The sequence below is a fragment of the Panicum hallii genome, chromosome 1, assembly GCF_002211085.1.
Source record: "Panicum hallii strain FIL2 chromosome 1, PHallii_v3.1, whole genome shotgun sequence".
In the NCBI taxonomy this organism is placed as follows: Eukaryota; Viridiplantae; Streptophyta; class Magnoliopsida; order Poales; family Poaceae; genus Panicum; species Panicum hallii.
In genome coordinates, this window is record NC_038042.1 from 54,166,523 (window position 1) to 54,181,901 (window position 15,379).

Genomic DNA, 15,379 nt, shown 5'->3' on the forward strand with positions numbered 1-15,379 from the left:
TCACGGGTTCGCGGGTTTTGCACTGGGATTCTCTCCGAGGATCTTTTCTAGGGTGCTTTTCTTCTTGATCTTCCAAATTCTAATCAACGCGAGAAGCTAGAGGCGACTGATACCAATGTTGTACAATTAGGATCGGCTAATGCGTTAATTAGATTAGGAGATCTCCTTTTAGTGCTGATAAAATCGGGTCACAGAGAGATTGAGAGAGAGAGAGAACAGGGAAGGGCACGGGGTTATACCTTCGTGCCCTAGACCGGCGGCGGATGCAGAGGTTCCCGCCATGGCGATGTAGCGCGGGGTTCGGAGCAGATCGGCCGTAGAGGTTCAAGCTCGCGGTGGCCGACGGTGTGTACACTTCGCGTGTCCGGAGTCGAGGCAGAGGTCCCGCGGGCGATGGCCGGAGGAGGATTGAGGCAGAGGTCCCGCGGGCGATGGCCGGAGGAGCTTCCCGCCGCTGCTGCGCCTCCCCTCTAGATCGGTTAGGGTTGGGGTTGTGTCGGTGGGGTGGCGGCGGCGCCGGTGATTCTCGTGCCGTGTGCCGCTGGCCCCCACCTCCTTTTATATGGCGCAGTGCGACGGGGGCCCACCAGCTAGATCGTGCTGGTACGCCCCCGATCAGGGCGCGTGAGAGGGCAAGGCCCTCTCGGATCCGTTGGGAATCCAAGAGGGTTTAGGAGATCAAACTAACAGGTACCTCCTCCATTGCCGTGGAAAACAGCCGCCGCTGCTTCCAGACGAACACGAACCCTGGCGCCGCCGCGAACCCACCGCTCTCAGGTATGCACGATGCCCTGGTCCTCTTAGTTGAATGGTGTTCTTTCTTTTTTTTCATTTTAAAATCCTTCTCGTGTTCGTACTACCTTTTTTTTTTTGGAAACAATGTGTTCGTGTTACTTGACTGACTGCAACTTTAAAAATAAATTCAAATCTTTAAAGAACATATGATATCGCCAGATACCCATAAAAGGCCGTTATAATTTCTAAACGGTCTTGACTCACAGCATTAATTCTAATTCCGTAGCAACCTGATGTATGTGCTCTGAATTCTGAAGCAGTTGCCAGCTCTGAATTCAACTATGGATTGACATGTACTCGCGGGAGGCACCCATTTTTTGACCTGGGGTATAAATTGGTGCATGGAGCAGCAGCGGCAAATGTCACTTTCCAGTTACTTGACCTGGACTAGTGGACTTCATCGAGATACAAGCAATCGGATTTGACCAGGCAAGCTCTGGAAAAGACAACATCGAGAGAGCTATTGAAGCACCAACATGGCATTTAGCACAAGAGTTCACTACCAGTAATTGTCATCTCTTATAACACACAAGTCCTTTCAATGGGACAATACAACCACAATCGAGAGTACTTACAAGGCATAACGAGTGACCAAAGAAAAAAAAATGAAAGGCCGCGAGTATATCCAACAGTTACACCAGGATATTCTACAATGACATTTTTACAGATCCAAGCCATCCAGCATAAAGGTCCAAAACCAGCAAGTGGATAGCTTTCAAGGCATTCAGCTCAAGTGAAGAATATCGATGCATCTTGAGGGTAGGCTTTTAGACAACGATCAGGTAAGGTATCATTGGTAGTCTAGATCGGGACCCATTCCAGTTCTAACTCCAACTCACCTGATTCTACGTTCTGCAGCTTTAGGTGCACCTCCTGTTTTACCTTGCCCCCCACAACATTGACAGTGCTATCTTTAACCAGGGCGTTGTCTTTGGTCATGAACCACCTTCCAATCTGCATGTCGCCAAGGCGTGAAGTATCTCCAAAGGCCATGACAGCTGTGATCATTGGCTGGAGATCTATCTCTGCTTCACCCATGATATCATCGGCAGAGAACGTATCATGGTCATACACTTCCTGGAAATCGAGATCATGCATATTATTTTGCATGCCATAAAGTATTATATGTGTAATGATGTTCAAGTGGCTTTCTTGTTGTTTCACTCCATTTGCTATTGTGTGATTGAGTCAACAGAGCTATAATTCATTAAAGTTTAAACGTATTATACTCTTGCTTGAGTTAGAATTCCTTGAATAGGAGGGGAAAAATTTAAAGGGTGCAAATGAAAAAACTTACGAGTTTTAGAGGTCCATGATTTCGAGGTACAGATATCTTAAGCACCTCATTCCATACTGGATTCAGATCACTCGGTTTAACCGTCGTTTGATCTCTCTGCAATTACGAGTGATCACTGAATGTTTTAATTGCGAGATTAGCATCACAAATAAATTATATGCATATAAAAGCGAGATAGATATACCTGCGCTCCAAGTGATAAAATAACATATGGATCACTTGTTAGCATATCTCGGACGGCCAAGTTAGTACCTTTCACCACGGTAATGTTCAGCTCACCAACAAATTCTCTCGTATCTTCCTGTGATCATTTACAAGGATAAGGTGGATGGACTATATTGCTACAATTTACAAGTTTCATTGAATTGCTCCATCATAGACATGCAACTGCTATGCAGAAATCTTGTCAGGCCAGAAATAGAAGAGTTAGCTAAATATCAAAAAATTGTAAAATCTATGTTTCAGCATAACATCTTACAAAGACATCCTTTCTTGAAGTGCTAGAGAAACTGCTATCCACACTCTTTGTAGAAGTGGTAGATTTAAAAGATGATCTTGAAGAAATGCGCAAACTTGGCTTCAAAAAATCTTGAGTCTCATACTTAGCTCTGTGTATAGAAAAGTGAAGGGATTACTGTATGAGAAAACATTGGTGACATTGTAGAGTGGGAAATGGAACAGTTACCAGACCTTATAAATTTTGTTCTATACTCCATCGTCGAATCTGGTTTAGGTTTTGGGTGATTTTTTGGAAGAAAAGCCTCATAAATTGAATTTGCATATGAGTTTCCACCAACCTCAAGCATAGAGTCAATATCACTATCGGACCAATCATCCAAAGTTACAGATAAAACCTAATAGAGAACAGGTGGAAGCATGAAGCATGAGCTATGACAGATTACAGATCACAAGTCTAAAGAATCTAGATGAATTTGAAGGTATCACATATTGTATACAGTATAATGAAAAGAACATATAAGATAGTTTTCATGGTTCAAATAACCTTTGAAATGTCAGGTCCAAGTGCCCTATGAACATCTCCACACTTTAAGCAAAGAAATACTCCAATAGTAGCAGACCTGAAATGCACAAAAATATGTGTTCTACAATTTGTGTACAAAGAGATGAGAAATCAAAGAAAGTACTGCAAATGGATACGGCAGTAAAGTCAATGATCCAATTTATCAACACAAAAAAGGAAGAAAATATTTGTAAAGAAGCCATGCAAGTATCTCTCCTCTGGAATGGAAAACGTAATACATGTTTAAACAGAGATGATGACTTCACTTACGCCCATTTGGGATCAGGTGCGCCACAATCAGCACATATCCTATTGTCACTTTTTATCATGAGATCCTTCAATTTTTTTGCTTTGCCTATCAAATGAGAAAAGAGAATTTAGCAAAGTAATATTGGTAAATCATGCTACACAATAGTACAATACATAAGGGTTATCATTTACAGAAGTTAAGCATGAGACACAGCATATACTACTCATAATATAGTGAAATTTGTGCCCGAAGTTTTCTTTTATTGGATTCTTATCATTGATGTATTTTTCATATTTAGCACTGGATGTATGCACCCTTCACTTACAGAAGCATGAGTGCATGACACGCAGCATATATTAGTATGTAGCAAGTAATATGTTATTTACCTACAACAGGCTTGGTTGACTTGATGTGTTGATAACGATTAGCGGTACTCATCTTTGCAGTGCAACCTTGGATAACTCACAGAACCAAACAAACTACTTAGACCTGCAGACAACATAAGGGTTAGCCTAAGTCAAATATCATTCTTTTATGAGTTAGTTTCATAAAACTACAACTATTTGTGTCTAACTGTCATGGAACTACAGCTTCTAGGATCAGTTTCATGAAACTACAACTGCTTGTGCCCTCAATTTGACAAACCTACAGCATTCTACATGGACTCACAAGTAAGCCACACGAAGTTCACATGTGAGTCTACACATAACTTGTGTGGCTGACATGTGGGCCCATGAAAATGTTGTAGCTCTGTGAAACTGAGGCAAAAAGTAGTCTGTAGTTTTGTGAAACTGAACGCAAAAGTTGTAGCTCCTTGACAGTTAAGCGCAAATAGTTACAGTTCATTGAAATTAACTTATAACAATGAAAGGAAGAGAACCATGGCAAATAAGGAAAAAAAAATCCCCATCTTTCATCTCATAAGAACATCATCATGCACAAGAACCACTGTACAGCTGCTGCTCCATTGCCACAAATGAGGTATCACTAGCCCAGCCAATATCGAGCCAAATTTAAGATTTTAGTAGTCAACTGGTCATAAAAAATTTCATGTTACAGTAACCTGGTTGTTGAAATATGGAGCATACAGAAGAATTAATGTTGGAGCTGGAACGTATTTGTGAATCCTGGATACCAAGCTCACAGAGTTGGTTCGTGAAATTTCTGCTGCATATTTATCACCTAGATGAAACTTTAACCAAGTCAGACAACTCATCATCATCCTGATGATTATGTGTGGTTAGCTCCTCTCCCGTTAGTAAGCTCTGCAAGGACATGATGTACCAGACTACCGCTGCCTAGCCTCAGCCACCGCATTACCCCAATAACGGTGATCACCCAACCCCAAAGGTTTGCAAATGCCATGTGTTCTGGAGCATGGCAGAAAGAAATCGGCCTAGATCAGGCAGGATTAGAAACTGAAAAAGGGGGGTGAGCTCGATTTCACCGCATGAAAAAAAAAACATTCTAGATTTGCATACAATCAGAGCTGAGATGTCAATCGATTGTCCCAACTCTCCAATACGAATCATCCTAGATTCCATTCTATGCAGCGTGTATTGACGTCCGAGTCAAAATCGCATGAAACGCCTACTTAGATCAAACTCTGCAGCAGGGACCAATCGCGCGGTCAGACCAACACCCGGGACCCAGCGAAATCAAACGAACCAAACGCGCGCGCACCACCATCGGATCGCATCGAGACGATCGCAACCGGCGAAGCGGCACATTATCGCCCCCTCCCTAGCGGATCAGCGAGCTGACCGCATCGGCGCTTGAGCGCGACCGAATCAGAGGATCCGCGGGCCGAAAATGTTCAGATGGAAAAAAGAAAAAAAAAACAACCAACCTGAGGGGATCGGCGAGGCGGCGGAAGGGTGGGGGTACCGCCGGCGGCTCCCGGGGGGTGAGATCGCCGGCGGCGCTGGAGCGATCGCCCCCCGGCTTCGTCGCGCTGGCTCGGGTTGGGGGGCTGGTGGACGCGCAGAACGAGCACGGCGACGTGGGGACGATTATATGGGGCGGATATTCTATTCTCCTCCTATTTCTGTAGCCAACCTTTGTCAGATGGTGGTGGTGGCGGATTCGCTCGCGGTCATGGCGACGGGGCGCGCCTGCGGCCAGAGGGAGGGGAGGGAGGGAGCGGTGGAGCCGGTCGAACTCGCTCGTTGGCCTGGCCGCGTTTGTTTGGGTTTGGGCCGGCCGGCTCTGATGTCTCTGCGGTGCCTGTCCGAGAAATCGCCTGATGCTACGGGGACATGGAATAGGAATGCTCGTTCTTGCAAAAAGATTCATCAACCTGTAACACAGTAGAAATAGGTTAATTAGATACGTACTGCTGTAGTTGTCACGCATCAAAGATAGTAAGTATATCATTACTACTCGTGATATCAGTAACTCGCAAATGCTTGTGATACAATTTTACATATAGCGTAGTAAAGCCAAAAACACTATCGTGAGGTATGAAAGGGGCCATGAAACCTTTAAGCATGAGGTTTGGTTTACCACTTTGCGAAATATACACCATCCAATGCTGTGAGTGGAACGTCAATATCAATTGCTTGTAACCCTCATGTTTGGTATGAGAGTGGATTCCGAAAGAGGAGCTCCGCTGTTGGTACTACTGGGAGCATTGGAAGGTTTGGCGATCCCTTCCATACCTCACGATATTCCTTAAGCTTTACTACGTTATGTGTGAGCTTGTTTCACAGGCACCTGTGACTGGTATCGAAAGCTCCATGTTAGCTTCCATCTCAGCCGCCTCCGTTAGTTAGCAGAGCTGGCTGCTTTCCATGTGTCGCGTAAAAACCAGGCACTGGAATTGGAATTCTTGGCACTGGCAGTCTTGTTGCATCCATGCCATGCTATGGTCACACACTGACACACCGAGTGCACTTGATGGTGCTAGTCCTTGGAAGTTTATTGACAAAGGCACATAAAGATGTTTGAAGCATTCAGAATTTCAGATAGGGGCAGCAACAAGTTACCACTGCGCATTGGTACTCACTAGGCGCTCCTGCATATGTCGCACGGCCGCGCTGCATTTCTCGATGTGGCTTCGACGGTTCAACCACTGCATTCCTCAGATATTTCAAATTAATAATCGATGCAGATTTGTTCTACATGGAATTTCCTGCAACGACAGACGCAAGTCTGTGGATTATTTTCATAACTGTGTTTTCCAAATCATACGAAATGCTTGTGTAACAACTGTGCTGAGCTTCTGATCTGTCTGCTGACAAGTAGCTTCCTATATCAGCCGTCATATGTGCTTACAAGTGACAGCTGTTACCACCAATTACCAAAGACCTTATCTAATGACACTATACTCTGGAAACGCTCACCGCGAATATTCTTTACTTTCTTATTTTGTGGTCCTGTTCTTTTAACAAATGTTCTGTCAAAAGAATATTAAGCCCATCATGCACTGTTGCATGACTAAGAAAAGAACGCAGAAAATCCAGCTGCCGTTTAATTTGTTTGGCTCCTGATTGGGCAGCTAACAGAAAATGTTTTCCGAATCTCTCGAGTCCCTAGAATCCACAATTCCAACAGCAAAATTTGCAGCAACAGAGAGGCCGATGTACTGTGGTGCTGCTCTGAAATTGCTGACGGCGAGCACTAGAATGTGGCGGTTGAGGGACTCAGGAAGTCACCAGCACCACATCGCTAGTCTGTCTGGTTAGGTCACTAATGCCACTGGAGGTGCAATCATTGGTGGTAAAAGTAACTAAATTAAGCTCTCACGGTAACTCGGAAATTTATTCAGTATGACACCTGAAACTGAAAAGCTACTCTGTACAGTAATTTTTCTTCGAACGCACTCTACACTATCATCATATATGTTCCATGACTCCAGCGTCCGCCGCATCGGCGATTCGCTCAGATTTCTTGAGAAATCGGTAGGCCCACTGGCCCAGTAGGCCAGTACAGGCAGGCAAGTGACAGCTTACGTGGGGCTGGGTCCCGATGTCTGAAGCCTAGAATAATAACTACCAACCAGAATTGGTAGGCATTGGATCCCTGCTCCGCGCTGCGCTCCGGGTGCGGTGCCGCAACTTGCAACAACTACCTCCAATTCGTTCCGCGTTGGCGCCTTCCTGGACGCTTGCGCCGACGATTGTGTCCGTTTCTTTTCTGCTGCGAGAATTTGTGACGAGGGGTCGGGATCTCCATCGCACAGGGAGGTAGCTAGCCGTTCGTTTGCTCCGAATCTACTGAATCACGAGTGCCAAGGCAGGCATTGCATTTGAATCCCGCGGATCAACTCCTAACTAGTAAGAGGCATCATATATTCATATTCAAACCAAGTATCTCGCAAACACCGTAAAATTCTATTCAAACCTGCCTGCGATTTCACCACGACGCTTGATCACTAGTATAGTAGCTAGGCTGACGAACGAAAATGAGACGAATTCGTCGCGAAATCTTCAGGTCCTGTACGTGGAGCGGCCGGCGGACCAGGTGGGGGAGAAGAAGAAATCACTGGCGTTGCCATCAGGAGACGTTGGCAGGTGGATCGCCCGCCCCGCTTTTCTCGCGGCGCAATCAAACACGCCCCGGCCGGGGGGGCTTTCGCTTTTTTTTCTCCCCTCGCCTCGCGCGCGCCTTTCCCTTTCGCGGCGACAGCCTGGCTGACGGCGACGCGCCGCTGGGTCATCGCCATTCACCCCGCCTGCCGTGACGAGTGCCCTCTGATTTGAAGTTTTGAACCCGTCGTCTTCGTCCGCCTGGCCTCCGGGTAATGGTTATCTGCTCATCCTCCTTCCCGGGCCGGTTCCGACCGGACGATGATGGTGGTGCTCGGTGGCAGTGTGCATCTCCAGCTTATTTCTTGGCAGATGGCGGACACAGGTGGCATGCGATATGGAGGGTGTGTTTGGTTGGTTACCTTGTATGGTTTTTTCCCCCGGAAGAGCCAGTCTTAGAGTAACTCTAAGAGTTTTTTTTAACAAAGATTTTGATGAAAAATATCCTCCAACGGTTTGTTTAGGTGGTTATCCAATATAGCTATCCTCTATTTCGCATTTATCGCTAGCTAAAGATAGATAACGAAAATGACTTTCTAGAGCATACACAAGATATAGAAAGCTGTTGGGAAGGAAAAAATTAAAAACGATTTTTATGCAGAAGGGTCTCCAAATAATAATTTAGAGAGCGAAGTTTAGAAAGGATCTTAAAGATGCTCTTAATTTCTTTCCAGCACTATTTCTATGTTATCTCGCAATTGCTTGACATGCTGGAAATCATGGGAGTCGTCATCGCTCTTGTAGAATTGTATTCTACAAGGCAAGTATTCCGTAGCGTGTGGCAGCATTGACATTCAGGATGGAACAAGAAATACGTGTTTATGACTTCTAAAAAAACAAAATCTATATATAGCACTCCGTATGTATTTTCTACGGTACGGAATGTCCTACAATTACCTCTAATTTCTCTCTGATAGTTACAGCTCATAGTGCATATTGGTGTGTACCTCGAGCTATTTGTTAAAAAAAATAATCGATCTAATACGATATGCTTGCGTGTACGTGAATGTCTATGTCAATAATATCTTACTCTTAGAAAGAAACAATTCAATAGATCGATGGTTCATACATGAGACTTTACCAAACTCGTTCCCATGGTATTTCTCGATCGGTAAATGCAGCCGTAACTTGAACACGAGAGCAAGCAAAAGAAAGAGAGGAGGGACAAGCAGCTTGGGCGTAGCATGTCCTTCACAAGTCATCTTTGTACTGGCTTGTCCTCCCCTATCACCACACCATGTCTCCGATCCTACACGTTTCATTTCATTGGCGAGCTAGAGAGAAACACGTAAGGGGCGATAGCAACTGGTCGAGGGAGCTACGCTGTGGTGATGCCAAGCTTTCCTAGCTACCTCCTCAACCGGCGGTACACAATTATTCCGATCGGAGAATATTTGTTAGCGTCGTCGTAATTAAACGGATATAGAGATTACTGCGGCGTGCTCGATCCGAGGCCGTCGGATGCCGATCGGACGGCGCAGACGCGGCGCCACCTCGTCCGATCCGTACCTGATGAGCTGCCAGATTTCCTTCCCACCCTCCTCCCCGAGTCTCCCGGCAAATTTACCAACCACCACCGGGAGACCGGGCGCCGCCCGCAACCTCCGTCCACGCTCGCCTCCCACGCGCCGGCCACTATTCACTCGCCTCACTAGTTACCGCGGCGCGGCGCGCCTAGCACTACTCCCCCGGGGACGGACACGCGCGCACCCATAAAAGCCCTCCTCCCCTCGGCCTCCCACTCCCCCCTCTCCGCCCCCTCCCTCCCAGCCGCCGCCGCCGCCGCCGCCACCTGCCAGGCCAGCTCGAGCGGGCGCGCGCCCCGACGCCTCGACAGTCCCGCGCCGCGCCGCCGAGATCTCGCCGAGGGAGGGAGGGCAGCGGCGGCAGCAGCTGCAGCAGGAGAGATGTCGTCGGGGCGGTACATGGCCTACTCGCCCTCGCCGTCCACCACCCCGCACTCCCCGCGCATCGGCGGACTCCGGTCTCCCTCCGCCGCCGTCGCCGAGCAGGAGAAGTAAGCTAGGCAGCGCACTTCGCCCCCACCCGTTTCTCCTGCTTCCCTGCTTCGTGTCGGCCCCGATCGATCCCGGGAGGACATGATTGGGGGGGAGGGGGTGATTTTCGTGTGTCCTGGGGAGCATCGGAGGTTTTTACGGTTTGAATCTGGTGTAGTACGATGACGAGGTTTATGGCCTTTCGTCATCGGATCTGATTCGCCACGTTGAGATCTCCGGTTATGGGTCAAAGTTGCTTCTCGCCGTACTTTTACTCGAATTTTTGAACTATAAGCCAGTCGGCAGTCGCTAAGCTCAGTGTTTACTTGCTTGAGTTTGTGATCCAGTTATGGCCCTCTTCCATGTGTATGTCGGCGGGATTTGGGGGATTTTTCTGGATTTTCATGCTATTCTGTTTTTACTAAATTTTATGTTTGTAAGACTTGCATGCTGTACTACCCGGGATGGATGATGACTGATGAGTATGTTGCGATTCTTCTCTAGGTACCTTGCTGAACTGCTCGCGGAGAGGCACAAGCTTGGCCCCTTCATCCCAGTGATCCCGCATAGTGTACGGCTGCTAAATCAAGGTCAGATCTCATGCCATCATGCCCTTTCAACTGCGGTGCACTCTAAGCTGGATGCATTGCCGCTGCTGCCACGCATTCAGAATATTCTGTCATGATGTAGGAATCTTTGACTATTGCTGCTTGTGTTGATTCTCCACCTCTTTATTTGCTTCTTTTAGCTAGATTTACCACAAAATCAGTTATTGTTGCTTGGAAATTGTTGCTAATCCCTAGTCCTTACAGTGGCAGTATTTAGTGGTCATTGTGTGAATCCAACGCCCCATCCCCTCCTACACCTTTGCTACCTTGCAACTTTTTTCTTTATCAGTTCAGAATTGGCCTGAATGTTCTAAATGATTGCCTTATTATTGAGTTATTGTAAATTGGCCCCAAGGCAATGGCTTTGGTAGCATTGGTCTATGCATTCTGAATTACGCTTACCTTTGATCTTATTAAAAAAGAATTCATATGGTGTGTTTCAAAGAATTGTTTTTATAAAGATGCCTTCTGAAGATGCTGCTTAATTTGTCTGAATTTGTTTTGTTTTCTATCAAGGCCTGTGCTATTTAGTGGCAATTTAGGGACCTTCATTTCTCTGTTGTTGCCATTTGTTGCCATAAGTTCCTATGGCAAGTTCACCCAGGAGCTGTTGGATGGGTACCAGTTCTCTGGAGGTTATTATAGCCTACAGCAATGAAACCACACCATAGTGCCTTTGCGAGTGTCTATTACATTTCTTGAGATGATCTTGATTTTCTTTTTCTTTTTTGCAGTAGATTATTTTATTTCTGTGCGGTAGTGAAAATTTGAAGGGTGGCCCTGGTGCTGTGGTAGAGTCTCTTCACTTGTGTCCTCAAGGTCCTGGATTCAAATCAGTGGTGGATTTCAAACTAGGGCCACTAAGACCATGTCCCTAGTCTTGACACCGTTGTTGACTTTTTGGATCAAAGGCCTCTGCCTGGCTTTATTAGAAAGCTTAACGAAACCGACGATCCAAACTGATTAACTGGGGATACCAGCTTTACAAAGAAAATAAGCAGTCCCAGTCATGACTTCAATCTCTTTTTGATGTGAATATGTGATCGAGCCCAGTCATGAAGCAAACCCATTGAGTGTCCCTAGTCACAAGGCCAGCCAGCTCCGCCTCTGCTTTGAATCTTCCTTACAAAGTAACCAAGGGTTAAGCTACCTAGAAATTTCCTTTCCCAGTTTCCACATTGTATGGGAGCTTTCAGCATTGGGTATGCAGTAGTGAATGTTTGTGATCATGCTAGAATATGATCAATGGGAGATAACAATAATTTGGTAGAATCGCGATTTGATTTGTAACATATGAATGTACGTGACTCGCATTTCGGGCTAGGCGGCACGAAGTTATGAGATCTAGATGGTGCAATAATAAGCAACTGTTATTGTGCCTACTGCGACAAATAACATACATGCTTCTGATTAGCATATTTAAGACCTGCATCGATCTGACGGTTTGTGTGATTTGAGTGATAAGTAGGTAGATAGATAACTGTACAGTAGAAACAATATATGAGCAGGATGTTGTGCAGAGAGTGAGCCTGAGAAACTGATTCCTCTAACGAATGAGGCGGATTATTTATCCTATACAAACTCTTATTTTGCTGTGTTTTCATTTAGGTGCTTTTCATATCTGCTTGTTTTGTTTTCGATGAGTTTTTATCGTACTAAGTTTTTCTTCTGCCTTTTCTTTTGGTGCTGACAGATTTCCATATTAGTTGCTTACTATAATTTGCATATTTGTCAACATCAATGTTTTAGATAAGACAAGTTGACTCTGTTATGAGTTCACAAGTTGTCTTTGTAAAGAGAGAAAGAAGCTCTTTTCAGTTTAGTGATTTAACACTAACAACGCCAGGTTATATGCATTTACTAATCACTAATCTAACTGCATTTACTAATCACTAATCTAACTTCATTTACTGATCACTAATTCTAACTGCTAACTTTTTCTACATCTTGTGCTTGCAATTGCAATGTTGGAGCAGAAATTTTACGTGTTTCCACACTATTGGAGAATGCGTCCCTTTTAAATCAAAGTGGCCTTGAACATGGTAGTCCACTAACAACGGGAGGATTATATTCAAATGGAGCAGCTACTGACATGAACGGGTGGACATCAGCGTTTCAATCAGAAGTATGGATACTGACCATTTAACATGACTTACTCTTCATGCCTAATTTACCATTTTGAAAGCTTGGATCAGGTTTTCTCTAACTGATTTTGACTTAACCTTGAATGCTTACATTCTTCGTACTGCTTGACCCTTTTGCTAACTTCTAACTATACTAATCCCTTTCAGGCAGTGGGTTCCAAGATGCCATTAAATTCTTTTTCTGTATTCTATAAGATGGAGTTTGGATAACATGCTGACACTAATTTTACTGATTTGGCTCCATATGTTGAAAAATCTGGCCATATTATAGTCAGTGGCCATCCTGACATCAGAATCTGCTGATTGGTCTAACCAGATTGCTAGCCATTATGTGTTTCCATGCTGGTAGATGTGCTTGAAATCATATTTAGATTATTGGTATATAATATGGGTATCAAGGGAATTGCAGAAGAGCTATGCCTGTTGGTCATAAATACTCCCTCTGTTCCAAAAGGCAGGTCATTTTCTTTTAGTTTTGTTTTAAGTCAAATTTCTCTAAACTTTGACCGAGTTTTTAGAAAAATGCAGCATTACAAATTAGTTTCATTAATTCCACCTTGAAATATATTTCGTCAGTACATCTATTTTGAATTACAAAAGTTAATATATTTTCCTATAAGCTTGGTCAAGTTAGAGAAGTTTGACTTGGGACAATTAGTCCTCCATTTTGGAACAGAGGGAGTATATCGCTGCTCTTTTGAACCTTACCTTAACAACAGGACAGCTAAAATAGAACCCATGTGCTCAAGAATAGAGTATTCTCACTTTTCAGCATAATCCTATAAATTTATGGACCTTTATAAACTGTACGCTTCTCATGATGGTTTTTACTTTGGCTTGAATTCTGTTGCTTTTCACTTACTACATTAGCTCCCATCTTTGTCTCATTTCCAGTGCTTTTTGAGTGAGGAGAGAGGTTATGAACTTCTAATATAATCAGCTTGTGACCATTGCAGAGTTCACCAGCTTATAGCTGGCTTGGAGGTTCCCAAGGCAGCTCCTCTGGACTGATTGTCAAGAAAACAATGAAGGTTGAAATACCTGTAGACAAATATCCAACAGTAAGTATGCTATTTCTTTAGTTGTATACTCTTGAGATGCCATATCCTCATCATTATTCTATGTTTATTTTCATAGTACAATTTTGTTGGTCGCATCCTTGGTCCTAGAGGAAATTCCTTGAAGCGAGTGGAGGCAAATACAGACTGCCGCGTGCTAATAAGGGGCCGGGGCAGCATTAAAGATCCAGCTCGGGTAAATATCCAGATCAGTGCCTCTTAATATTGGTAAATAGATGGACTTTGAAATCTGGAGTATATATATTGTTATAAACTTGAGTTATGTCATTCAAAGCCAGACCAACCCTGCTAACTGGCTAGGGAACAATGGCTGTTTAATTCTTTGCTTTTTAAAATTGTTTCCTTTTATGTATCTTCCAGTTTATGTATTGATATGAAAACCCATACCACCTGGTGGTTCTTCAAAATCCACTTCCTGGCTGGAACTTGAACCAAGCCATGATCATCAATCCTTAAGCGTCCTAGATACCTTTATGCATGTGTACCTCTGTTTGTTTTGTGTTATGGAATTGAGGTCACTTATACTATTGTTTTGCAGGAGGAAATGATGCGAGGGAAGCCAGGATATGAACACCTGAATGAACCCCTTCATATATTGGTTGAGGCAGAGCTTCCTGTGGAAATTATTGATGCACGCCTGATGCAAGCCCGTGAGATCCTTGAAGATCTTCTGAAGCCTGTGGTATGCCATCATCACCTTTATCCTTTTTAAACTCTTACAAATCGGTTCTCTTTTAGTCCATCTTGAAGAACCAATGTTAATAGTTCTTGTTTGTTCCCACGCAGGATGAATCCCAGGACTTCTTCAAGAAACAGCAGCTGCGGGAGCTTGCGATGCTCAATGGCACCCTCCGCGAAGAAGGAATGCAGAGGTCCGGCTCGGCTTCCCCATTCCACAACAGCCTTGGAATGAAGAGAGCCAAGACAAGGGGGTAAAGGTGCAAAAATCATGAAGGGAGAACCAAATCATCTGTTCCGAGACCAATCCTGAGTACGAAAATGGGGTTGCCTTGCTGGCTATCGGCCCAATACGGTCTCGTGCCACCAGCATCGGGCGGCCCGTACCTGATAAATACATATATCTGGAGTTGTGTTTCCTGCTACTGGGGAGCTTTGGTTATGGCGACATAGGTTGTTGATGTGCCATACATTGGGTTGTGCAGGGTTTTGTAGCGATGTGGTTTGTGTACTGCTCATTTGGAGCTGTGAACTGGTGAACGGAGCTTTGGAAAGCTCCGACCGTGCTTGTATTTATTTGTCTTTCGAAGACTGATTTAAGGATGCTGTTTGGGATTGATGTGATGCTGTAACTCGTGTGCGTAACTCTGTGCAAGATCAGCATGCTGGCTTGTGATATTTGTTCAGAATTCTAGTTTGTTACGATCTCCGTCGTCAATTTGGATGCTGCTTTTTGCTGATCCGGAATAATCCAGGCAGGGATAGGGATTCTTCAGCTGTGTCGATATCATCAGTCTTACTATTTTGACGGCTTGTTCATCATACCACTGTTTCCGGTAATATACTCATGTTGTAATGCTGATCTGATCTCAAATGATGCTCGCTAGTTTGCACAGCCAATCTATGATCCGCACCATGGGCACTGGACACAGCCTTCGTCCGTAGCTTGCCTACTTCGGGTCGAACGGCGTTACGCCTCGA

General features: G+C 44.7%; 2 protein-coding genes across 2 annotated transcripts; one reads left to right on the forward strand and one right to left on the reverse strand.

The window, feature by feature from the left end:
* Positions 1–1,290: 1,290 nt before the first annotated feature.
* On the reverse strand, positions 1,291–5,558 carry LOC112877231 (ADP-ribosylation factor GTPase-activating protein AGD12-like). Its single transcript, XM_025941468.1, has 9 exons — positions 5,213–5,558; positions 3,750–3,852; positions 3,384–3,468; positions 3,096–3,171; positions 2,783–2,946; positions 2,571–2,700; positions 2,277–2,393; positions 2,093–2,188; positions 1,291–1,872 (listed from the first exon to the last, which is right to left on the reverse strand). Exons 2-9 carry the CDS (start codon positions 3,799–3,801, stop codon positions 1,597–1,599), a joined length of 996 nt encoding a protein of 331 aa, XP_025797253.1. The 5' UTR covers positions 3,802–3,852; positions 5,213–5,558; the 3' UTR covers positions 1,291–1,596.
* A 3,931-nt stretch (positions 5,559–9,489) lies between these two features.
* LOC112887262 (KH domain-containing protein At5g56140-like) lies at positions 9,490–15,100 on the forward strand. The gene is made up of 7 exons (XM_025953397.1): positions 9,490–9,909; positions 10,394–10,479; positions 12,474–12,622; positions 13,598–13,702; positions 13,779–13,895; positions 14,259–14,402; positions 14,507–15,100. Exons 1-7 carry the CDS (start codon positions 9,800–9,802, stop codon positions 14,654–14,656), a joined length of 861 nt encoding a protein of 286 aa, XP_025809182.1. The 5' UTR covers positions 9,490–9,799; the 3' UTR covers positions 14,657–15,100.
* The last annotated feature ends 279 nt before the right edge of the window (positions 15,101–15,379 follow it).